This window comes from Xiphias gladius, chromosome 7, assembly GCF_016859285.1.
Source record: "Xiphias gladius isolate SHS-SW01 ecotype Sanya breed wild chromosome 7, ASM1685928v1, whole genome shotgun sequence".
NCBI classification, from domain to species: Eukaryota; Metazoa; Chordata; class Actinopteri; order Istiophoriformes; family Xiphiidae; genus Xiphias; species Xiphias gladius.
In genome coordinates, this window is record NC_053406.1 from 28,059,540 (window position 1) to 28,085,980 (window position 26,441).

Here is a 26,441-nt window from a genome sequence, read left to right on the forward strand (position 1 = left end):
ACGGCACTGCGGCGTTTTTCGCCCAAACCACGTTCAGTGCTTCCTTATATCACAGCAGCTCGTCGTTCGTGTCGGTTGTGTTTACGATGTGTTTAGAAAAAGACGAGAGGCGAAGTCCAAAAACACACAGAAAAAGAAACATGAAACATTACAGCAACGTTAATGTTATTTTCTAATTTATTTATGAAAAAATATATTTCTTGATTCTGACCGAGACATTAGGCACGTTAACATAGACATATATACAATTCTCTTTCATAAATACAAAATTATTTACAAAGGACAAAATTAAATAAGAAAACTATCTTCTGGAGGATATATACACATTGCATTGTTTTCTTAAATTAACGAAGATAGTATAAAGACATGACTACACAGGAAAACACATATTTTTGGCATCAAATGGATTAGGTGAAAAAAAAAAATGACGGAATAAAAAAACTTTCCTCGGAGTCCTTCACTGTAAAAGTAAAAGTCTTTTTTTTCTTAAAATGTAAAAGAAGGAGGTGTGACTGTGTTCAGACTCGAACTAAACTCTTTAGCTGGAGTATGTGGAATAAATCTGCAGAACAGCAACGGGTGTTTCTATTGTTTTCCTGTTAACTTGCTGTCACAGCAGTGGTCGATGAAGGCAGCAACGCTTTTTTTGCTTTTTGATTCATAGAAAAATACATTTCTGAAACCTACAACAGTGGGGAAAAAAAGCAGGTACAGTCACAGAAAGACAAACCTAAAAACTGATTTGTAAGATGAATCCAGCTCGGCTGGACTCGATTATCTGTTCATGAGGTGAAAATGGAGGAAACAGCTGGTTAGAGGTACAAACTCTCCCTGATTCACCTGAAACCTCGTTTAGACTGGAATTAGGATCTGGGACTGGGGCTCGGGATATGAGGGGGGATTAGGATTTGGTCTAGGACTTGAAAAGTACATGTGGTGGATTTAAAGACATGTCACCGGTAAAAACTGCCGGGTCGCGTGGATTTAAATGGGTTTTCTGGACTTGTAAAGACAGGGTTTGAAAATGAGCTACAATTAAAAACCAGAAGAAACGAATCCTGCTTGGTCTGAATGCTGGTGTTAATACATGTTCCAGTTTTTTTTTCTTTTTTTTTTCGTTTTTTTAAATAAGAAGAGGCACTTCAGAGTTTGTAGCTTGGGCGGTGATTGTAAGGCTGAGTCATTCCTCTTCTAACAGGCCACAATGCGGTGCTTCACTTCCAAAGAAAACAAGACATAAAAAAAAAAATGGACAGAGTGATGACAGAAAGTCCATCTTGACATCTTATTTTAAAATTGTACAGGAAATGGTCGCCACAATGATTAGGAAGCTAAGGCACCGGTCTTTACGATTGTTGGACAATTCCAACTCTTTACATCTCTCGTTCGTGTTTGATCCAAAGAAAATTCTGATATACAAACAGAAAAATTATATTAAGATTTAATGTATAAAAAAAGATAAATAGTGCAAATGACGCCGGACATTCAGTCTTCCTCTTTTCTCTCCTCCTCTGCTGCTCTTTCTTTCTTTTCCAAAACATTGTCATCCAAACACTCAGTATCAAAGCAGAAAAGAATAAAAAACAAGTCGTTTCTTTTTGTTTCTTTCCACTGAGCAGCGGCAATAAATATTAAATAAAACCACGTGTGTACAATAGACCCTCTGGGTGAACTGTCCTGGACAGTAAATGCTTCAGGCCTTCAGCATAGAAGTTCTTCCGCTGGCGGTCGGAAAACTGGAAGTTATACCTGAGGACGAGACGGAGAAACAGCATTTAGTCATCAGCGTATCTGATCACATCATTTTGGTCCAATTTAAAAGCAGGCCGGCGTTCATGAAACAGGATGATGAATTTTGTATAAAAGCACTTTAAAAATGTTACAGCATCACATTCATCACATTTCAAAGTCTGAAGTGGGATGAACTTTGAGAAAGAAATGTTTACGTTATTTAAACAATTCAAGTACTTGGCATGTGTAGTGTATAATGTCAAACTCAATAGTGAATAAATGAAATGCCTCCTTATCGCAGATACTTTGTGAGTTTTGATGAAGCTGTTGAATCACTTGATCAATAGTTGCAAATGTGCTCATTTTGACAGATATCACAACCTACATTCCTTGTTGTTCTAACTTTTTCCTACAATGTAAGTTATGAAGCCATTTTCCACATACTAATATCTTTCTAATCAAAAAAATAAAAGTTGATTTTTCATTAAATATGGTATTTACTACATTTTTCTGCGCACTAATAGGATGTGACAGTCATCAGTCAGCAGAAAAACAGCAGAGTTTCCAAAACAAATCATGATTTTGACTTTATCAAGTGGCAGGATTGTTTCTCAGAACAATCATGTAGAAATCTCTTAAACGTTTAATTTGTGTTATCTACTTTTATTCAGGGTTGTTGATTCTTGAAATGTTGGGAAATTACATGAATTATCGCACTGGAGCACAGAACGTTAATAGATCTTTGAATGTCTTGAGAATGTCAGACGAAACTGACGGTTAGTTCGAAAAAGGTCGCTGTTGTAGTGGTCATGTTCAAGAAGCAGTCAGGCACAAATTAAAATGCTAAAAAACACATAAAACATTACTTTGAGTGTGTTAAAGTGTGGGTCATTGAATTAATTTATCGGGGCAGTATTACTATACTATTGGCTCTATAATGAACCAAAATGTGACTTATTACAGTAGAGCCATTTGCAGTGTTGTCAACATTAGAGCTGTAATCAACAGCACAACTATCCAAAAAGCTAAATGTCTGAGCTCATGGTAGATCTAATGATTGTCTACATTTTTTTTTTTTATATATGTTTAGTAATTTAATTAAAAGAGTATTTTACTGTCGAATTATCGGGTGAAACCCATTCAGAATATTTTTTAAAAACCTCACTTTTATGGTGATTATTTATTGTATTTAGATTAAAGTTCACATTTAACTGAGACTAGTTCTTCAGTAAGTCATATTTTCTGATGATCTGATGTCCAGTTCTCATAGAAACACTAAAAATGTTTAAAAGCCCAAATTCAGCACTGTCTCTAACATACAAGAGAAGTTTGAAGAAGCCTTTATAAACCTTTGCAGTTTTAGAACAAACTTTAAACAGGATTTAGTTTCTTATTTGTAAACATATTTTGACTCATTTTTCTCTCTTTTCTGCTCATTGTCTCACTAGACAGACTCTGATTCGCCGTCACCACTTCCATCCACAAAATAATAAAACTTAACATAACAGAGTGCGACCGGTCTCTGACGGACCAGGGTCAATAAAAACCACATAAACACTTGTTTTGTGCATGTGGTTGTGTCGGTAGGTGTGTCGTACCTCAGTAGCAAACACACACTGCTCCATCTGCTCTGGAATGATATACACTGGGTGATACCGACTGTCCTTTGCAAAAGTGAGAGGGGGGACGATGATGGACGAGTCACACTTCTTACTGTTAGGGAGTTAGAGAGAGAGAGAGAGAGAGACAGAGACAGAGACAGAGACAGAGAGAGAAGGCGGGGGTTGGTAAAGTGGCAACGACCAAGAATCTTGACAGAAATTCTTCTGAAGGTGTGTGAACGCTGGACTGATTAGATTACAGACGAAAGACAAACAAGCTCCGACGTGCCGTCACAGAACAGATGAGTGTGCAGAGAAGGAAAAGTAAGAAGGAGAAAGACAGGAGCGTACACACACACACACACACACACACACACACACTGAAAGCTATCAAACCATTATCAGGTTCTTACAGGTCAAACTTGTTAGCCAGGTGCTGCTCCTCTTTCGCCAGGTTACAGTCTGCCATTTTGTTTTTAAACATGGCCATGTTGTCGCTGCCCTTCTCCACCAGCGCTGCGTCCTTATTGGACACTTTAAGTTGTCCCCCAGGAATGAGGAAGGCCTCCTTCTCTCTCAGGCTGCCCAGCGGTGCTCCCGGTAAGCCCCCATTATTGGGTCCACCCCCACCGATCACGGCGTTGCGGTTGTTCACTGCCTCGAGGTCATTCTTCACTGATGTGGACATGGCTGTTAGCTCCCTGCCCCGGCGGAGCTGACGCAGAACGTGGATGGCGGCGTACACCAGCAGAGTCAGCGTCACCAGGCCGAGGGCGACAGCGGCAATAAGCGCAGGAGGGGAATCCCCCTTCCCAGGCAGTTTGGTGGTGGGTGTGGTGGTCCTCACAGGGTACTCGCACCGTGCGCCCATGAAGCCCAGCGGACACTGACACACTGGGCCGGTGAAGTGGGTGTAACATTTGCCGCCGTTGTCGCAGGGGAACTGCTTGCAGGGGCTGCTGCGCACGGAGCAGTCCTTACCCGTGAAGCCGAGTGTGCACGTGCAGGTGAAGTCGTTGACGCCATCGATGCAGGTGCCGCCGTTGCGGCAGGGGTTGCCGGCGCAGTCATCGATATTGGTCTCGCAGCGAGATCCGGTGAAGCCTGGCTGACAACGGCACATGACACGGTGACCGAGGTCCAAGCACTGAGCACCTGCAGAGAGACAGAGACAAAAAATGTTCTAGTTAATAACACGCAACCGGAAGATAGGACACAGAAGATAACGACTGGCCGTGCAGACAGATGGAAGGAGACGGGAGGGAGGACAGATTTTATGATTGTTGAGCAAAACATCTAATTATGTAACAAAAAATATAGGTTATGTCCTATGCTATAATTTATATTCTATGTGGTTCAAAAGAGTCAAATCGAGACAGAGTGATCCGTTTTTCCCTATTTTGTGCACGACTGCAATACAAGTTTCACCCGGAAATAGTAGACACAAAACTTGGAAATGAGACAATATCAACCAAGTAAATTGAGGAGATAGATAGATTTAAAAAAAAAAAATCATTTTTCACCTATGTAAAGGTAAAAAGATGCACATTTTGTTTGAAAATGTCAATGGATTATGACGCCCTTATGTCTGTCTCAAGACCAGTAGGCTCACAAACAGAGTGGGAGATACGGTGGAAAAGAAACAAGATGCCTGGATACAAGGTGCTGCTGATGTGGTAGGGAGTACATCCAAAATAGGAAAACAATCGTTGCCGTATTTTGAAAGCATGCGTACGTTAAGGAGAAAAGGCTGTACTCTGAAAATAGTCCTAAAATCCGAAGGGAAAAAAAACAAAACACTACGACTGGATGCTTGTGGTGAAATTTTCTTTGAGGGATAGTAAGATGGTGGACACTTTCTTCCAAAGGTTATTGATGGGGCTAACATTACTGAGTGACAGAAATGTTACAGGGAGTATCAGATGCTTATCTGCAAAATTCAATCTAATTTTACTGTTAATGTTTCCTAGAAGCAGCATAAGAAATGAAAAAAAAAACAAAAAAACAGAGGACCTAGAATGGAGCCTTGGGGGACGCCAAATAGTCGCTTCCAGCCTGAACAGACTTAATACTCTACCCGAGAGTCTTAAATATCTTACATGTTAAGTACTGTACATTGTGATCAACTTCATCAAAAACCTGTGTTTCTGCCCGAAAATTTCAAAATTAAGAGCAGAACGTGTATTTTTTTCAAATTCTACTTAAAAAAAGGATTTGAATGAGAATTATTTTTGGATTTTGTGCCAGGGAGAGTTGCTGTTTTTGACTGCACAAGCAAGAAATAACTCACAATCATCAACACCTTTGAAACCTCCAAGACACAAGAACAATACAGAGTTCATAACAGAAGACCCTATATGGACAGGAAGGAAGGCGGAGAGAGAGGAGAGAGGGATAAAGGGGTAGAGAGGGGGAAAAAAACTTGTTTATTACAACATTTCCTCGCAACAGATGCTGCTCATCAGGAGAGAACGTGTGTGTGATTAGAAACATTCTGAGATGTTTTCCACTGCCAGGAAGTAAACTGTAGAAAACACTGAAGAGATCTGTGACTGAGAAAAAGATGCAGACCAAAACCTACGCTGGCTGACTCTTTCTTTAGTGTTAAGTCGCTGCAGGAAGTTGTTTAAACTGGATACGTGGGGTTGTATTAGGGCAACACACCGGAGCTCAAACTGCACTGTAAACAGTGTAAACCATCTTTTAAAACAGCTACATGTTTGGTTATTCTGTGCAGCTGTGCACTGCAAACAGAGCGGATCAACAAAAATCCAGACATTAGCAATGAGCGTCCTACTCTCCCCTCTCAAAGGTTCACTGACAGGCAGGAATGGCTGCAGATTCAAGATAAGCAGACAGCGGTTTCTACACGTTAATGAGGACCTGAGGGAGGACTGAAGGCAAAACTGGGATCCCCAGAGACGACTCCACTCAGCAGGCCAACGATAAATGTATGTTAATTGTAATAATCAGTGATATGGTTTTATTTTGCAATGCCACTTCTGCTATTGGAGCCATCTGATCCCGATTAGCTGTCTGCTTTCGTGAAGAAAGGCGGACTGGACGTCCATCTGACGTGAGAACAACTGAGGTGACTTAACAAACCCTGAGAATCTATCTGCATCCGTCTTTCTTTACAAAAACTCCATTTGGATGTTTTGTTTCTTGACAAGCATCATTTCATCCTGTAAGGTACAAAGATTTCCTAACGATCTCTGTCCTTTCTGATAAGCACAATTTAAAACTCGGTGGCATCAAAAAGTTCCAAAAACGTCCCCATTCTTTTACTTTTAATATGGTGTTTTCGTAAGTTGTAAACCAACCCACCACAAATCCTTTAAAGTTTACTGTTGGACATTTTCCAAACCATTTTCTTCCTCCTTCCAGGAAACCTAGAGGGTTGCAGTTTGTTTCACAATACTGCGAAAATCGACTTGCAGAGACTTGAAACTGGTCGCAGATAGCTAATCCATCACAATAAACATCTTTCTCTGTTTGTTTTTAATCACAACTACTTTTATCATTCTCATCAATCTGTAAAACCAAAACCAAGCACCCTAGACTTGACTGTTGTAGAGCGTGGCATTCACACGTTTTTGTTGCATTTGTTGTCTTGCGTTGAAAAAGAGAGTTGATGTTCAGCAGGTACCTCTCAAGACTTGCATGTCAGAGGTTCTCATCGGTAATATAAACCCAACAGATTGATCATTAGCACATTCGACACTAAAGTACTAAAGTCACTTTACCAAAAATAAAACTCAGCACACTGTTGACGATGACTGACCTGCCTCTGCAGGCTGATTAACAACTACAAAAAACAAAAGAAACGAAAGCAATGGCTGCCCAGAAGAAGGGAAATTAATCAAAAAAAACTGGTGGTATTTTTTTTGGAAAATGTGCAACAGTAATTTAAACTGTATGTAATTAGTAGCAAATGAGTTAAACATGGAGAAACACCAGCCCAAGGCTCCTCTAGCAACACAGACACATAAGGTTCGCATGCATTTCACATGCCATAGTGACGTGCAACTGGCTAAATGATCTTGTAAAGCTTTGCTGCGAGGCTCTTTTGGGACACACAAGGATCGGACCTGCATATCCAGAGAGAAATGAGAAGGTGCATCAGCCCGGCGCTGCCTGCTCTCTAAGGCCGAGAACCGCTGCCAGAGCCGCATTCCTGCCCGAGACGACAGCACGAGCGTGACCAGGTAGAGGAGGAGAGACTGAGAGCTCCGAGTGTCTCAACGGGAACTGCTAAAAGCATGCCTGATGGAGGTGATAAGACATGCTCAGAGGCTCCTACGTGACAATCCAGGAGTTTATCTGCCCTCTGACACACACACACACGCACAAACATACACGGATGTCTGATGCGAGGCTTTAAACCCAAACATCACGAGTCCATCTCTGTGTATATTTACTGGTGGAATTTTTAACTTTACATCAGTAATAAGAGCTATCCAATAATAAACTAATATGATCAATTTGACAAATAAAATTTCAATTTTTTCATATGTAATCTGAATTTATCCCTTTAATAAATGTCTGTTATGCTTAATAAGTTACGACATAATCTCCGAAGTGTCAGCTGAAACCAGTTACTTCTGTCCTCTCCTGCCCTTCCAGGCAAGTTGGCAACACAGAAACATTTGTACACACAGTTAAAAAAAATAACAAAAAAGAACTGAATGATTCCCAGGAACCCTCAAGTTCTTCACGTTGTGTCACGTCGGAAACACTCAGCCTGAGGTTCAAAGCGCTCAGAATGCTTCACGTACGAACGAGATGATGAATAAAGGATGACGCTAAGGCCCAGTACTGCTTCAGCCCTCGTAGTCTGAGTCTGGAGAAAGACCGAACCCAGGTCAGCGTACTCCTGCAGCTCCCGAACGATTTTGGTCAGCCGGTGCACCGACAGAGCTTCAAGCCAGTGCGTTAACTCCTCTTGCGCTAAACTAATGAATTACATCCAAGCACACTCACCGGAAGTGCTCAGAATACTTGATCCGCCTTTACTGTCTCTGAAACTGGCTTATGAATGAATCTGCTGCTGTTTGAAGTTACTATTGAGGAAGGATTTTAAACTATGTTAAATTTACGACCAAAAACACTGAGATCCGTGTAAAACATGGTGATGAAAACCTTCTAAAAGCGTCTTTGGGCAACAACAGATTTTACTAGGAAATGAGTGAGAGTATGTACACAAACATGTATACTATGTCTGGGAGTTAACACATCGGCGTGAGTCACTCTCATTAGAAGGTTTAATGCCCTCCTCGAGTCTCTGGACTTCATCCAACATGGATCAGCTCCAACACATTAGACCCTGTTATTACCAATGGCTTTCAAAGTAAGATAATCAGCATAATTTCTATATTCATGCCAGATCATTATTCATTAAAAGCCATATTTCTCTGACTTAACTTAACGGCGGAAGATGTGCTTGTTAGTTGTAACACCAAGCTACATTAAGACAGTCACACAGAAAGTGCCCTTAACCTCAAATAAATCGGGACTGTACCTTAAGAGAACGTGCCTCAAGAAGTCATTTGGCAATTTATAATTCATTAGTTAGGAAGTCTGGGGTAACACAGGCTGGTGATTAAAAATGCAACCAATTTACAGGCCCACCTTGGGACATATGATATGTTTTCTCTTTAAGTACGTGTGCTTCCATGGTAACTGTAAGATGCTGGTGTGCAATCGTGTGAGAATTTCTTTTTGCTGTTGATTAGCCGTCAGTCTTTTTTGGTCCCAGTCTGGTTTCAGAGCTGATCGTTACAACTGAGGCTTCCTCATGTCCACGCTTTGCATGTCCTGAGCACCAGTAGCAACTCAAACAACGTTTCTGTGCTGTTCCTGTACGTCTGGCCGCTGCATTTGTATGAAGAAATTTTGCACGGAGACAGTCTTAAATTTATCTTACAGACAGATATGAATTGTAGCGCTCCACAGGGCTCAACTCTTTAACTTTTAACTCGTGTGTACTTATGCAGATGATACACAGCTGGACATCCGTGTTTTTACTGATGACACCAGTTCATTGAATCTGATGCAGCTTACTTAGGATAAAATACAGCGATTATTGCAAGCTTGAAAAGCCCAAAGATATAAAATGACCTCAGAGTTTGAACCAAATATTCTGGGATACACTAACAACTTATTGTAGACACAACTGCAACATATCTGAAGCACCGTACTATTTTAGAAACAGCAAACACATGATAAATGTCTGTTTAATCTAACAAGTTTTGATATGTGCAGTAGTTTGTTAAGATTTAGATCCTGTAACGCTAATCATCAGGCTGTTCCCTTTGTTATAGCATCATTTATCACGCCACCTTTTCTTTGCAAATAGTTTGATATTGACTGACACCGGATTGAACTGCCAGTGATAATCCACCCTTCAGGAACTTGGCAACAGGTGGATCCAGTCGGTTAGAGTGAAGATCTACAAACATTAACTGCCTGAGAAAAGATGTGCATGTTTCCAACACCTTGTCAAGTTTCAGCTCAACACCAAAAAGCACGCTTCCTACCTTTTCCTCTGCCTCAACCTCCAGGCTGTCAATCTAGCTGAACCAAACTCAGAGTGAATGAATGATTAGGCAACACACATCCGCCGTGAGCAACACTGCAGCCAACAACTGAAGCTCTTTTGTTCGTCCTAGCAGAACAGTGGTTGCAGCAGGGCACTCGACCTGCTTGGCCAGTTGTTGTAATATATCCGCTGATGAAACAAGTCATGAGCTAAGAGCCTGTTTTTGAATCTATAACTACTATATGAGTTCAGAGGCGTACAGACGTATTTGTTGGTGCTTGAATAAGTGTTTTATGACTCAAAAAAAACAGCTACAACAGAAAAGATCTTTGAGGCTTTAAACCAAAAGCAGTGCATCATGTTTCCAACTGATCAGTCAGACTAGGTTTGAAATAAATTGCAGTGTCTAAAAAGCAGAGATCGACTCAGATGTGAGAACGAGCTTCACCTCAATCTTTCGCTGTTCCACTTTCTGCTGTTCAGCAGTTTCACGGATTGTAACGTCGGCTACGGCTGGAAACGTCTACTCTACAACATAAGTCAACCATCATGTCCTTGGACAGAACATCCACAGAACATCCTGTGCATCTGAGCTGAACAACTGTCTATCACAAAACCACAAAGCAAAAAGCCAAGATTCTTGACAACCGAAGCTGCTTCACTGGGAACAAGGCAGATGACATGAGATGATTGAGTGCCAACTGCCTGCAAGTCTGAACTTCTGCAAAGTCACCGCATTTCTCAGAGTCGTATCAGCCATCTCCACGGAGCTTCATAACTTGTTTTTCTTTCTTTTCTTTTTTTTTAAACTCACATATCAGAGTCTTGGCTGTTGGTTTAAGGTAAAAAAATAAATAAATAGGCAAGTACTGACAGGACTGTCCCAAAAAGGATACGAGTGTTTTTGAAATCAGACGTATGCTCCGTGTTTTTTTCTTCTTTTTATAACCAGTTTGCAAGTAAATTCAGTTAGTACAGGATCAGTCACACAAACAGGCATATTTTGGCAGGAAATGCAGGAAATGGGAAATTTCACAGCTGTCCTTTCAAACTGAAGGGTGACAATTCAACACCAGGCAGGCTGGTGCTGGGTTTTCGCTGCAACTGGTTCATGGTGCCTCTTGTGTGTTGTGATTATGCAAAGGTGATTAAAAAAATGTCAGCTTGAATAATGAGAAAGGCACGAATTCCTAAAATCACCGTCAAATCCGAACCTCTACGAACGCTGTGTTTTAGTTGCACCCCACACCTGAGCTGACTGTTTTATCACTTGTTTTCTTCTCTCGCCGTTCAGGCTTCCTGAAGTGCTCACTTAAAGTTCAACAACGTCACAATTCGTATTTCTACACAGGTGCTGTGTAGGTGGACCCACTGACAAGGCTGCACCAAATACTTTCACCAGACAGAAAAAATACAAAACAAAAACTTCACAGAACCTCAAAGTCTTTCACTGTGAAATTGATTATTTGAGTAGAAATCTTTGTATTTTGCTTGAAAAATCATTGCATTGTGACATAAAAAAGGGAACGAAGCAGGTTACAGATGGTTCGTACCATTAGCACAGGGGTTGCTGCTGCATCTGTCGATCCTCTTCTCGCAGTTGGAGCCTGTGTACCCGGGCGGGCAGCGGCAGCTGTACCCGCCGGCGACCTTCTCCACACAGGTTCCTCCGTTAAAACACGGTCCGTCCGCGCACGTCATGGCGCTGATCTCGCAGTTCTTCCCATAGAAGCCCTGAGGGCACGCACATGAGTAATCATTCACCAAATCCTGTTGGAAAGACGGGAGGAGAAGACAAGGTGTGAGTGTGGGCACGGCTCACGCTCTGACTGCTGCAGTCTAGGCGGACGGTTTTTGAAAAACAGCAATTTGCTACATGACTGCCACTTAACGATGAATGCTAATCTAGATGCTTCATCAAAACTTTATTGATCTCAGGGAGCACGATTACGACAGGCGACAGCTCCGTCAGATCCGGCGCGTTGACTTACTTTGCAGCTGCCGCCGTTCTTGCAGGGGTTGCTGTCGCACTCGTTGGTCTCGATCTCGCAGTTTTTGCCGGTGAACCCGGGCCGGCAGGTACAGGTGTAGCTGCCCTGACCGGTGTTGGTGCAGGAGGCGTCGTTCTGGCACGGCTTGTGGTTGGTGCAGTAGTTCAGGTCTGGAGTGAGGAAGGGACAGAGTAACGGCGAGGTGAGGTTAATGGACCAACTCAAAAGAAACCTCAGCTACAACGGGAAACAACTATACTTCTGAGAATTCCTTGTATTGTAAAAACTGAATCTGACAAACTTATAGGGATAAAAATGAACAAGATTTCCTGTCTTAGTGGCAGATTTCCTACTTCTAAATGAAAACTTTAAGGCTTTTGTTTGGTCCCATGCAACGGGCGAGATGATTGACATGTCTGCGATGTGTGCTGTGTCACCCAAAGGCAGAAACAGCAGATCCCGTTGATGCCTCTTGATGGTGCCAAACTGTTTTCTTGTGAAAACCGTGACATCCTCTATAGAAAAACGAATCACGCTGTTACGTTTCCTAAATCTCAGTAAGTGTTGAAACAGTTTGCATGATGTGACTTTCTTGGACCCTTTTGCCTGAAGGTTACCAGGTGATGAGGAAACTTTGGTCCCTTTTAATACTGTATACAGAATGTGGTCTAAAGAAACTATCTGCAATGAAAGGAGAGAGTTTGATGGAGGTTTTGTACAACAAATTAAATAAATTATCAAAGGTTTGTGTGTGTCCTGCTTGGATTTTACAGATGTAATTTAAAATGTTAAAGCCTTCGCTTGCCTAATAGTTTGTGACTAGAGAATGGAGAGTCAAATCAAAAGGTGAGTTTTAGGAAGACTTGTCCAGATTAATACTGAAGTGAGAGTGGTGTGAAATTTGTGCTGAGCCCCGATTTTACTGATTTCCATCCCGGTGAGCTGATATTTTTTGCCACAGCTAAAGCTTTTTACCCACAAACTGCTGACACAGAGCCAGAAAACGGCACATTCTACAATGTGTTTTCAGATCGTTGTCTGCTCGACAGACTATGACGATATCCGGAGACTGAAAGTCACGCAGCCTAGATGCACAGATGTTAGCGTGTTGCCAGGTTTTGAAATAGTAAGTGGGTTTGCTGGTCTTGGTTTAAGCTCCCAGATTTCCAGCTCCTTCTGTACGTCCTCCTGATCAAACCAGAATTTACTTCAGATTGGACAAACTACCCATAAACAACGGGTCAAAACTATGACACTAACTCAAACCAGAACTTAATTTATAAAGCGCCTTGTAAAACTAATGTTAGAATTTTCTGCACAATAATAAAAGACATAGAAAAATCATGTTCAAAGCAGAAAGTATGAAAATAGAACTGTGGTTTTAATAATGTCTGAGGGCAGACTTTTCCAAATCATCCAAGCATTGAGGGACAACGACTGCAAAACCCCAAAGATCTCCCGGGACATTGATCAGTTCTAAGTTTGTTAGCAGTATTTTGGACCTAACAGATTGTTGTTTGCACATCACACAAAGTCTCCGTGGCTGGTTTACCTGAAGCTGCTTCAGGACTGATTCCGTATTTAAACACAGATCTAGCCTGGACCTAAACATCACGGCGAAGAGACACGGGTAGAAATGTGCATCATCGGCATAACCACGATAACACGTAGACCTCGAGTAAGTCGTTAACCAGGTGAAGAAAAGAATGTACGAGGACAGCGGAAGAGGATCGAGGACAGGTCATCCCAGTTCTGCCCACCGAGGTCTAACTGACTGACTGGAACATTTCAAAAACATTATTACAGCTCGAGTTGTTCAGCAGTCATTTAGTAGGTTGCTCTAGACGGCTTTGGGTCCGCTCTAACGGATAAAGGAAAACCTGCATTTCAGATGGTTCTCAGCTATTTTTAGGAGGCGTTTACAAATCCTGGAATTTGAAAGGTTCGCCTGTTTCTATTTACATCCTGCCGGTGTGGAGATGGTAGAAACTGGCATTAATGTTCAACATTTTGGGACATTACATGCACGGTGAATCAAGCTGACGTCTTTCCGTAGCGAAATAGATCCAGTCGTGTTGGTTTTGGGAAACGTTTTTTCATGTTTGCTCATATCCAGAGAATAAACAAATTCATATTAAAGTGAAACCTGCTGACACAACACGGTTACATTATCTAGAAATATCTTTCTTTTTTTTTTTATGTTTACACCATAATGTTAACACAACAGCTGCAAAGATCTTAATCTGTACAGGTGCCACTTGGACGAGCGGATGTTTTTTCTTTCACTTTCGTAACTACAGTGGTTTACTTTGACCCCGTTTTAATCACAGTCACCGTCCTTCACTGGATTTATTGTCACATCCATTAATGTGACAATGAATCCACAGTCCATTATCATGCCATTGTAATGTGGGAATAAAAATGAGAAATGACCTGGTTCACAGTTGGAACAGAAACTACGGCAATGTCTACTTTTGGCCCTGTTTTCGGTCATTTAATAAATGTATTATTACTACATTATCATCGCAAAATAACAGGGTTCCCAATTTATAAAGATTATTTTTAAGCCTTTAGTTTAATTTCATTTCAACGCAGTTTGAAAATCAACCTACAGAGATTTGAAACTTGCAACAGTCAGAGTCGCCATCAGAGTCGACGCCATGTGTTACGAGACGTCTGTTAAACGCTGAATTATCGTTGTTGAAAGCGCGGGTAGATTTGAAGTCTAGAGAGATTGCGATGTTTACGTGCTGTTGCGAAGCCCCAACATCTGAGACCTGAGAGTCGGCTGTTGAATAATCGTATTCACAAGCTTCGTTGGCGAAGGGGAAAAAAAAGCATACTAAAGAGATAATAAGCAAACTTTTTGACAATGATCACGTGAATTCGGAGCTTTCTGGTGTTAAAAATGTCGAAGTTTTGCCTGGCACAGGAACGCGCCACACCGCCAGACTTTTCATCTCAGTCCACAAGTTCATCGACATTGTCAGGCAACAATGACATCATTTTGTTAAATCCGAGGTCAAAAAGGGTTTTAAATTTATGAAAACGTTTGCAAAAGCGTCAGTATGATCCTCTGACTTGACTGGTTATCGAGCCTCTGATAAACATTTTAATTGGCCATAGTCACCGGCCCCTGTTAATCAGCTGCAGCCCAAGACCGAATTATGAACCCGCACACCATCTGGAGACTGATGTCCTAGTTGGCCGTTTAAATGGTTATTCAGTCTGTAAGTTGTGGGTCTGTGCGTGCCGGGTTCTTTTCCGGTTGTTTTTCTGTGTGTTCTCAACTTCTTTTTTGTCCTAAAACTGGTGGAGAGCTGGCGGGTTCTGGGTGACCCGGGGAATAAACTGCTCAGCGGGGCTGTTTCTGAGGTTGAACCCACCTTGGTCACAGTACAGGCCGCCCCAACCTTCCTTGCAGTTGCACTGCCAGGGCTGCTGGCAGGTCCCGTGGAGGCAGCCCGGGTGTCGGGCGCACTCGTCGCAGCGCTCGCCCTGCCAGCCCTGCCGGCACACGCACTCCCCGGGAGACTCGCAGAAACCGGTCTTACTGCACCCCGCTGCACAGATGGCTGATGGGAGGAGGAGAGGGAACGCAGGGAGAGAGGGAGGGAGGTGGAAGAAAGAGAGAGAAAGGGAGAAAGGGGGATGAAGAAGGAGAGAATATTACTATGACTGCATGTGTGTGTGTCTCGTGTTCTTCGTTGGAATCACAAAACAACTCACCTCCCCTCACAGGGCCTCTCTCTCTCTCTCTCTCACACACACTCACAGACACACACACACACACACACACACACACACACACACACACCCCCTACAAGTGCTTGTTAAGTACTGAACGAAGCAGCTGGCCCCCACAACAAAAGCAACACATGCCGTCTCCTTTCACGCAAGGCAGCGCACATTAAGCTCCAGCGCGTGTCCCTGTTAAAGCGGGCGGGCCGGGGGCCGACTGGGGGACGACCGGGGGCCCATTGTTGAGCTCAAAACAAAAGGAGCAGACCTCAGAGCCAACGCGCACAGCACACACACACACACACACACACACACACACACACTGGAAACGACAGAAGCTCTAAGATCTTTTTTTTTTGTTTTGTCCTCCACAGCCACCAGGGCCGACGATGGCGTTGACAACTGCTTGACTTAACAATTTCAAGGCCGCTGGACTAAAAAAAAAAAATTAAGCGCCAAGGGTCCTATTCTTCACCCCCCCACACACACACACCCATTCCCTGCTTCCCAATCTGAAACGTTGGGATAAAAAATGGAGGGAGAGGAGAGCGCGCGGGGCGCGGGGGGCGGGGGGGCAACTGTACAGACACAGTGTTAACTCCTACTCTGCAGCCAGTTCTGGAGCTTTGCTAAAGCTCTGCCGAAACTCACTCTCTAACTGATGTGGTCGACTGTCACAGCTGCGCCAGAACTGAGCTTCGGATATTTTTCAAATCTAAAATAAGCTTCACTGGTGCCCGGAAAACAAGGGGCACTGAATCACCTCTGCGACCCCACGCTAAACTGACACTAGGCGGGGGGTCAGACAGAAAGACACCACGAAACGTGAAAGTGTCCACAAAGTAAAGACGAACCTCGAGTCCCCTCAGGGCTGTTATAGGAATACGCGTATCTTAGAAAAATCAAAGCAGTACTATACTTTTCGGTATCATGCGGTCACTTTGAGCTCACTATTGTTTTGCGGAGACACAAATGGAACCCCTGATATAATGTTACAACGACAGCATGATGCCTTAAAGGACCACTCCGGCGTTTTTTGGCACGTTTGAGCCCATCTACGTGAGGAGCTTGTACCTCCGGTGCTGGAGTATTTGAGCTCATGGGGCTTGAGAGTGAGATGCTGAAAAGCACTAAAATCTACTAGCGTGCCGTGTTGTCACCAGACTGAAAAACTTGGAGGGATCAAAACGGGAAAAAAAGAACAAGCACCGGTGCGGTCCTTTAAAGCGCCACGCACGCACGCACTCACGCGCCGTCGTGCGGCCACAGGAAGCGGTAAAAGTCCGGTCCTCATACTCACGGTCAGAGCAGTACTCGCCGCTCCAGCCCTCCAGGCAGTGGCGGTTCCCCTTGTCGTCGCAGGTGTAGTGGCCGAAGGTGTCGTTTCGGGGCCGGCAGTAGGCGGAGCAGGCCTCGCCGTGGTAGTGCTCGTTGCACACCACATGGTAGGAGTAGCGGAGCTCGCTCTGGTTGCCAAAGTGCACGTCCTGGGACCATTCCTCTCCGACGGTCAGCCTGCGTCGGGTCGCCAGCCTGCTGATGAGGTTGTTCTGGTTCTCTGGACCAACGAGGGAAGGAGTGGGGAGAGCCCATTAGAACCAGTTTACAGCTTTAATGCTGCGGCTGATCTGCGCGGTCTAACGTAAGTCTTCATACCCAGACCTCCTCCTAATCTCCCCACGGGGACTTTGGGTTTGCCTGTTGGGCTCAGGGATAGTTTTGCAGTGACACGATCCTACTCTGTGGTTTCTCTGATCTTAATATGCCTGTGTGGCCCGTAACAGGTCTGCGATTCCTCTTTAAGGTCAGAGTGACTTAAGCGCAGGGGGCCGGGACCTGCTGCGTCTGCGTTTATGCTGAACATCGTCAACATCTGTCACGGCTGATAGATATTTAACAAGACTGCCACTTACTGCCATATAAAAAGACGCGTGACAGCTTTTAAAAACTGCTCTTCGCAGCTGCACGTCTGCATTAAACTTGTGCTTTCTTAAGTCGTAAGGGAACTCTCCTCTCTACGTGTGTTTTTCTCAGTGGGAAGCAGCGCCGCTGTCGCCGCCTGGCGGTGGAGCAGCGACACTGCAGCAGCATCAGCAGCAGCAGTTTACCTGTGGACTCCAGTTCTGAAGACTCCGCGTTCCAGGCTTCAATGATCAGAGAGAAAGTCCCCTGAAATGAGTTAGAGAAGGTCGATTAGTCACCACATCTGTGCTCGTGCGTTGATCAGTGAGTGAAGGTCAGACCGTGTTAGGTTCTACAGATGTTCTACAGATGTTCTACAGATGTCTCTGGAGGCTTTTGGTTTTCAGCTTTTACTCGGTCATTGTGATTGATTTCTGTGCTGTAGTTTGTGGTCCCCGCAGGGTAACACAGACCCGCGACAAGCGGGAAATGTTGTTCACATAAGAGACCCACGCGGACTCGTGCGCGTCATCTCAATAGAAACAGCTGAATATGAAGCCGGATGTATGAAAGCTGCCGCCGAACCGTCTGGTTAACCGTCCGGTTCGTCGGAGCAACGTGGGACACGCAGGTCACGGGAGAACTGGGGAGACCTCCTGGGGTTTTCGTCACTTACCGGCCACTTGAAATGAAAGGGCACCCTGATGGGCGCGCTCTCGGAAATGGAGTTGGAGTCGGCGTCGAGGATCTCGGTGAACGCGATGCCGTACGTGCACGGCGGCTCCGGGTTAATGATGTCCTGCGAGTGCTTGAGGCAGACGCGGAAAAAGATCTGGCAGTCCCGGGACTGGTAGCGGCAGACGCCGCGGGAGCTGGTGAAGGAGTCGATCTTCAGCTCGAAGACCCCGGAGGAGAGTGCCTGCGGGGGGGGACAGATGTGGGGGGAGGGGGGTCAAATACTGAGCGTGAAAAAGAATATCAGCCGATACGAGAAAGTAACGTGTAGAAAATGCGCCAAACACACGCAAACATGCACAAACACACGGTCCGCGCACTGCTGCAAACGGCTGAAAACGTTATACAATGAAAGCGTCGCTGTTCTTTTCATGTAACCTGTGTAGACATCGGTGATATTTCTGCCTTCCGACTCTCTGCACTGCATCATTTACCAGTCGGATTCCTGAAGGTATCAAAAATTATAATCTAAGTAACTTGGTTCCCGCAGAAACGCGGTAAACACAAGAGGGAGCTCGGCGCGCTGCGCGTAAAAGCGCACATCTCCAAACCTCCCCGCGTCTCCAGAAAGCAGCAGAGAAAAACTAAGCTAACCAAACCGACAAAAAAAAAAAAAAAAAATCCTCTAAGTGTGCTGGAAATGCTACTCACCGCCTGTGCTGATACAAACAGCAGGAGACACGGCAGTAACAAACGCGCCATGGAGGTTCGGCACGGAGCGTCCGGGGCAGAGGGCGCCGGAGGTCCAAGTCAATAAGTGCGTAAAATCCAAACGGAGGAAAAAAAAAAATCCAGAGGAATCCGGACGGAGAGCGTCAAGTGGAGAAACAAAAGGTGAAAACGTCCCGGGGAGAAATAGAACAGAGGTTCGAAGTCAGAGGAGCAGTCAGTGTGTGTGTGTGTGTGTGTGTGTGTGTCAGCGGTGTGGATGGAGCAGAGGAAGACAACGGAGAGTAAAAGATCCGCTCGGCCACCGAACTCTAGACTGTGGCTGCTCCGGCTATACCTCAGCTTTATAGCGGGCAGGAAAGGAGGAGGAGGAGGACGAGGAGGAGGAGGAGGAGGAGGAGGAGGAGGAGGGGTGTGTGAGAGGAGGAGGGGTATGTGTGTGTGTGTGTGTTGGTGTGTGGGGGGCGCTGCAAAAAATATTCACCTGAGGAACGAATTCTCGTTCTGCCGCTACTTGGTCCATTCAAACCGAAACTTTCTGTCTAAGCTGGAATTTTACCGCGGACGAGGTGCAGCCGAGCTCCCGTCGGCGCGGGCAGCCCGCCACGAGTCTAGGTGTCTCCGGTCTACCCGGCCCGGCAGACGCCGGGAGCCTGCGGAGACCTGAACCGTGAAGCTGCTGAGCGAAGGCCCGAGGCCACGTCGTCGCGGCGGCGTCTTTGGTTGTAAACGCGCTGCCAAGACGGCGGCTCCGCAGCCGCAGTCGCGGCTCTGCGAGCTGGTTCTCCCCCGGAGATGTAGGCGTGTGTAACCGTGGAACGTAAACTCGCGTAAAAGTTTAGGCTTCCGGCGGCGGAGGTGGACGAGGGGACATTTCTTGCAGTGTGGAGTGACAGGGAGTCTTCTGCGGGTGGGAGGAGGGAGGCTTTGATTCGCTTTCACCGCCGAGGGGGCAATTACAGCGGGGCAATAGAACAAACTGTCAGGCGGCGGCAGCGGCGGCGGGCCGAGCGGCCAAACGCTCGCTGTCACCGCCTCCAGAGCGCGGACACACCAACACACACACACACACACACACACACACACGTCTCACTGCTCTGAGGGGTGGCACGGTGGCGCCCCCCCCCCCCCAAAACAAAACCCCAAGCACAGGGTTTCAAACCAGCAAGAAAACCGCACCTGCAGTCTATGTAATCACAAAAACGCAGGTACCGGAGGAAACGTTTCCGAAGAGGCAGCAAAGTCAGAACCCGAGGGACGAACCGTAGAACGAGGCTAAAGAAACATCCGGAGAAGGGGGGGGGGGGGGATATTAACGGGGGTTAGATCCGTGCTCGACGGATCCAGCGGAGGAAAGTCCACACACACACACACACACACACACACACACACTTCTCCTCCCAGAGCTCTTCCTCGAGTCGCGTGCCGTCCCGGGAGGGAGGGGTGGAGGCACGCCAATCTTACGCCACACACACACACACACACACACACACACACACACACACACACACACACACAGACAAGTTTTTAACGCCTCACGCGCGAACGGTTAATGCTCTTCAAGGCCAGAGACGAGGATTTCGATCTGGAGAAGGCAGATCAACTCTGGTGTGTGTGTCAAGTGTCTGTGAGTGTGTGTGTGTGTGTGTGTGTGTGTGTGTGTGTGTGTGTTTCAAGCTTGTGTGAGTGTGTGTGTGTGTGTGTGTGTGTTTCAAGCGTGTGTGTGTGTGTTTCAAGTGTGTGTGTGTGTGTTTCAAGCGTGTGTGTGTGTGTGTGTGTGTGTGCGCGCACGCGTGTGTTTCAAGCGTGTGTGTGTGTGTGTGTGTGTGCGTGTGTTTCAAGCGTGTGTGTGTGTGTGTGTTTCAAGTGTGTGTGCGTGTGATTCAAGCGTGTGTGTGCGTGTGTGTGTGTGTTTCAAGCGTGTGCGTGTGATTCAAGCGTGTGTGTGTGTGTGTGTGTGATTCAAGTGAGTGTGTGTGTCTGTTTCAAGCGTGCGGGTATGTGTTTCAAGTGTGTGTCTGCGTGTGTGTGTGTGTGTTTCAAGCGTGTGTGCACGCGCGTGTGTTGGGGGGGTCCCAGCTGTATGATAATGCCCCCCCCCCGTCAGGCTGTGTCGCTGCTCTGATGTAATTAACATGAAGCACGTTTCATTCAGAAACACGATCACGTGATTTCTCCGCTTTCGTTTGCGACGTGGAAGTAAAAGTGTCCGGTCATCGATTCTGCTTTTAGCTCAGCAGAGTCACTGCCGGTCACCGGCCGCGGAGACCGGCTGCCCGCGGACGTGTGAAGAGGATCCGAGGTCGAGGCTCTGGTGTTTCTGCGCAGTGAACAGTCCGCATTCGAGACCGTATCCCGAAGTCGGTCCTTTAGAGTTCGGTCTCCCGTTCCTCCTACCGTGTCGCCTACCGACTCACCGCGTCCGCTGCGCCGTGTGTCAGGGGCGGATCGATAAGGAGTAAGGCCGGACCGGGGGCGGTGGGATGGACGCCGGGCCCCGACTGATACTGGTACATCGACCGGGAGGTCAAAGTCCGCTTATCGGTGCGCTCCGGTGGACGGACCGCAACGGACAGACTGTGTCGTAAATGAGCTCGAACCCGCGCCCTGACACAGACCCGCCTGCGCCAGGGCCGGTGTCAGCTGCCGTGTCGGTCCGGCTCGGTTTTTAAATCAGTGCCACGGTTTGATTTCACTCGAGACACATGAGAGGCACGAGAACCGATTTCACCGAAATGTAAAAAACACAAAACAACCAACTTTACCTGGTGAAAATTAAACACGAGCTCACAAACTGTTGCTTTTTTTTGGCGCTCGCGACCCACCTCGCCCTCTATTATTATTGTAATGAGGGCAGCGCGTGCCTCCGCTGGCCCTGACTTTAACCCCCCTCCTTCCAAACCACACCCACGGCACGAGACACGCTTCATGTGCCCCGACGCGCGCGAAGACTCTCTCTCTCGCCCTCTCTCTCTCTCTCACACACACACACACACACACGCACGCACGCACTACAAGCCTGATATTGTTGCCCTGTTTGGATCCAGACGCGCGCGTGTGTGGGTCGCTCGAGACAAAAGCGTCACATAGATGAATCAAATGATATGAGTCTGCACGCGGACGATAAACAACAACAACAACAACAGGCTCTTCGGCTCGTGACGGTGATATGACAGTAAGATGTGACACCTCACCTGGAACACTCACAGCAGGTTGTCTGGGGGGGTCGGGGTCTCTTGATTGTGGACCCTGACGCCCCCCCAGAGTCTTCTGGACCCGGCCGGATGTTGCCAACAGAAGCGCCAGCCTCAGAGAACCACCAGCAGGAGTGGGAAGGGCCCGTTCGGCTCTACAGGTGACCACAGGTGGGTCACCACCGTCCCTACACCTGGAGCCGGGCAGGTTCTTCTACACCTGTACACGGTCGTTTCGTGGCTGCTTCCACCTGCTGTTCGCGATCCGGCTCTACGGGGTCAGCGACGTCGTGGAGGAGAGGAAGGAAGTAGAACGTGGGCACTCACGCACGCCCTCACGTGCCCTGGAACATGAGTAAACGTACTCCGATACTCTCCACCACCGATCGTTGGTGCGGCGCACGCGCCTGAGCGACATACCTGCTCAGCACGCGCAGCGTCCGCTCCCTGGAGAGCCGGGGGACGCGTGCGCACGGCACCGGGACGCATCGTCGCCATCAGTCGACAATATGCACATATTCGATCGGCCCCATCTGCTTATCGATCAGCGCCCCCCCCCCCTCTCGGGTCGTCAGATGCCGCAGAAGACGCGCACGCCACGCGACCACCGAGCTTCAGGCACTTCAGGCTGCGGTAGTTCCGCTCCTCACCAGCCGGAGACCCCACGAGGGCCGCAGCTCGCTAGAACCGTCTCTGACGTTTCTTTTCTCGGTGGAGACTTACCTGTCGTAATGTCCCGAGCTGACGTCCCCGGATCAGTCCCACACCCAAGACTTTGTCTTTGCTGTCACGCAGGACGGAGGAGAGCGTCGTTCTCCGTTGCCATTGGTTTCTCATTAGTTATTGTTAATTTCACTCTTGGCGGGCTCCGCATTTCTCCGTTTCTGTTCCGGTGCGTTCAAAGCGCGGTTTGAGCTGTGGCCTGCGGGGTTTTAGGGCATCGATGGCGCGGTCACTGCACAGGCTGAGAGGTAGACGGGTCTGGTCCGGGTCTTCGGGTTTTGGTTCAGGGTCTAGAAACTGAGGCAGGCCTATCTATGTTATTATGTCTTACTAATGTTATTAATAACGTCGGGCATGTCTGTCCCTCTGTGTGTGTGTCGCACCTTTTGTCCCCCAACACGTGTCCAAATGGCACGAGCTTTTGTTGAGGTGAGAGAACACGAGGCGTGTGCCGCGTGCCGGGGAGGGGGGTGGCAGGAGGAGAGGTGTTGTGTGTGTGTGTGTGTGTGTGTGTGTGTGTGGGGGGGGGGAGACACACAGAGAGAGAGACCGTGGGAAAGTCTGCTGAGAGGTGGGAGCTCATAAATGTGCGCGAGGAGCTCGGCGAGGCGTCAAGAGCGACACCTGCGCCGTCAGGACCACCGCCCAGGCCAAACGGGTCTCCGGCGGGTGGGGGCGCTGACTGTAACAAACACACATAAACACCACAAACTATGACAAAATACCTTTTGTTCTGTGTTTTTAATCCACGTCACCTGTCGATCGTGGTTTATCTTGGCCCCGCCCCCTCTCACCTGTAAAGACAGAGGGTGGAAGATGATTGGCTGTGCAGGAGCGCAGGTACAACTTCACTCCTTTTCACTTGGAATAATTAATCACCAGGCTTTTCGTCCGTTTCTTCAAAAGACCGATTCAGCATCCGCCTTATTCGTTGTTAGATAAATAAATGGTTTGGGTTTCAGTTAATGATGTAAACAGACATTCAGTGCAGGTGAAGCGTGTGACAGTGGTTATTGTTGTTTAGCGGCGGCTACTCGGAGTTCTGAACGGAACAAATGCTTTGGTGCAAAGTCACCACTAAATAAAAATGAAAACTGGGAATCTGTGTAAACCGGTGCTGGTGCTGGTGGGGGGGGGGGGGGCACAATGCGTTTATGGCATCACCCTGAAGGTGCTAGTTTTCGGGCCCCGCAGTCTGTTAGCTCGGCTAGCCTGCTGTTAGCATCTGTCGGAGCTGCCGCAGGGCAAACGGTTGGTCTCATTAACCTCCGCCCCGCCTCGGTGTTCCCGAGTTCACACCTCCCGGAGCTCCGGGAGCACACAGCAGCAGCTGAACCAAACCGCATTTAGATCCGGGACCGACGAGGACTCCAACGGGAACGTTGAACCGTGGCCACGCTGACGGAAAACAGCCACATAGAGAGGAGCCAGCCCTGCTCCGGAAACCGGGTTGTGATTGGCCAGTGAGCCCAGACGCAGGCAGCGCGCTGATTATTTCCCGGTCCGCCGGGATTTGTCCCCGTGTGCCCGATGGCCAGTCCCGCAGCCCTTTCGACATATTCACCTTGTTCCGGTGAGAGGAACGTGAAACAAACCGTGAAGCTCCACCATCTCTGTGTGATCCCATCTTCCCGCCCCCTCCTCCTCCTCCCTGACCCACGGAGAGCCGTCAGCAGCCGCCTCAGACCGAACCGACGGATTAAATCGGTAGTTCCGGATTTGAGATGATCAGGTTTGTAATTGTGGTCGTTTCCCAAACCGCCGCCACCGGTCCCGTGGGCTGTGATTAAAGGAAAGTGAGATTAACACGCACGCACGCGCACAGCCCGCGGGCATCATTAAGGGTTTTGGCACGTGGTCGTCTGTCAGTTGCGGAGGAGGGGTGCGGGTGAAAGGGGGGGTCCTCGCGCTGCTTTTCTCACCTGAGACGCATTTTGCAGGTGGGTGTGAGCCCCGCCCCCTCCTCCCGCCCATTGTCTTCTCCTTTCACGCGCTCTTCTCAAAACGTGTTGGCCAATTAACATGACTTAAAGGCAGGAAGACGCGCGCGCGCGCGCACACACACACACACCAACATGTGGTCGTATCGAAGAATGATTGGAAGCTTCTTGTTGGGAAGTGAAAAGCTGCTCGCGTTAATTAGGCACATGAAGTGTTTCATCCTCCACGCACTAAACAAGAACAGACCGTCCCATGAAAGCCGCCGCAGAGCCGCGTTTAATCTGAGCCAGAGGTCCCCGTGCGCGTCAGCGCCGGTCACGCAAACCGCTCCGGTCCCCCTCCGGTAGGCGACTCATCCGTCGTCAGCTCTGAGCAGTGTTGCTGGCTGTGCGAGAATAAAGAGAAGAGTTAAGGTGGAGTGTCAGGAAGGGGACGCCGGTGGAAAGTAACTGAGTACATTTACTCGGGTACTACGCGCTTGTGCTTTACTTGAGTATTTCTGCTCCTTCGGAAATGATGTGCGGGGCGAATAAAGTTTTCTCAGTGAACAAACTCAGTCTTCTGCTGCCACATTTGCTGCACGTACGGGAGCTGTAACGGAAACGGCACACACACGCACACTCTCTCACACACACACACACACACACACACACACACACACACACACACACACACACACACACACACACACACACACAAACAACCAAACTGCACAGGCATCAAATCAAATCACTTCAGCACAATCGTCATCAAACGGGGGAGACGTGAGATCATAAAAACCTCACGAGGTATCGGCCTTTCGTTTTACTACATTTAGATTTGTCCCCCCCCCCAAAAAAAAACAGTTCAGCGATGTGGACACGATGCAGGTGTCCGGACGCTGAGGAGACACTGGGTCTGTGGTTAATATATATAACTATCATCACTGTGTCCATGTCACCAACCACTGGTCCTTCCTAGACATGAACGAATTAATGGCAAAGAAAAAAACCCCTGAGGATGTTTCAGTCTCTATCTTTATCATTAGTTCAACATCAATCAAACTGCTCCTGTCAAGGCCCCCCCCCCCCAAAGCAACATCTTCGGTCAACAGTGAGAGGGAGCCTTTGGTCTCCCGACTCTCATCTGTGAAAACGGGATTTTTAAGAGCCCGAAGCTACAAACACATGCCAGTAATTCTTAATCCCCAAGTAGATCTTCCTCCATAAAAACCTCTTAAACCCCTCCAAACTCCACTTAGTCCTCAATTTAAACACGATTCCCGGCTGGAAACCTTCCCGGGCTGCTTCACTTCGGTCCCTGCGGGGTTTCAGACGCTGGATAAATAGGAGCAGCGGTGAATCTCTGTGAAGATCACTTCATCCTGTTGAGTACTGTCCACGAGAAGCCTCTAATCTGTTTGCTTTCAACCGGCAGGCTGAACCTCCTTCAGTCCACACATTGAAAGCATTTAGCTAGAGCAGCGTCCCATGTGCTATGTTTCCAAAATACGGTTTTAAGAGGTTGTAATAAAGTTTTATTGTTTGCTATATATTTTCGGTGGAAATTATGAAAATAGAAAAAAAAAATAAAACACTAGTGGTAAATCAAAAGTGGGCGAAACACGAGTCCAAATCTGAAATCAAACGAGTCAAATTTATGATTTAATGAGTCAAATTCCAAATGACCAAGT

The 26,441-nt window shown here is 47.0% G+C and overlaps 1 protein-coding gene across 1 annotated transcript; it reads right to left on the reverse strand.

Moving 5' to 3' along the window:
* Positions 1-213: 213 nt before the first annotated feature.
* Positions 214-19,197, reverse strand: dlc (deltaC). The gene is made up of 10 exons (XM_040131639.1): positions 18,894-19,197; positions 18,184-18,426; positions 17,714-17,774; positions 16,906-17,163; positions 15,251-15,439; positions 11,865-12,034; positions 11,427-11,643; positions 3,746-4,487; positions 3,330-3,444; positions 214-1,749 (listed from the first exon to the last, which is right to left on the reverse strand). The coding sequence occupies exons 1-10, from the start codon at positions 18,942-18,944 to the stop codon at positions 1,744-1,746; spliced, it is 2,052 nt and encodes a 683-aa protein (XP_039987573.1). The 5' UTR covers positions 18,945-19,197; the 3' UTR covers positions 214-1,743.
* Between the last annotated feature and the right edge of the window lie 7,244 nt (positions 19,198-26,441).

Excerpts from the sequence above, each read along its gene's own strand:
- dlc (XM_040131639.1), bottom strand. The coding sequence starts at position 18,944 with ATGGCGCGTTTGTTACTGCCGTGTCTCCTGCTGTTTGTATCAGCACAG. Across the intron at positions 15,440-16,905 it reads CGGCGAGTACTGCTCTGACC|CCATCTGTGCAGCGGGGTGC; the intron begins GTGAGTATGAGG and ends TCCTCCCATCAG. Across the intron at positions 4,488-11,426 it reads CAGCAACCCCTGTGCTAATG|GTGCTCAGTGCTTGGACCTC; the intron begins GTACGAACCATC and ends GTCTCTCTGCAG.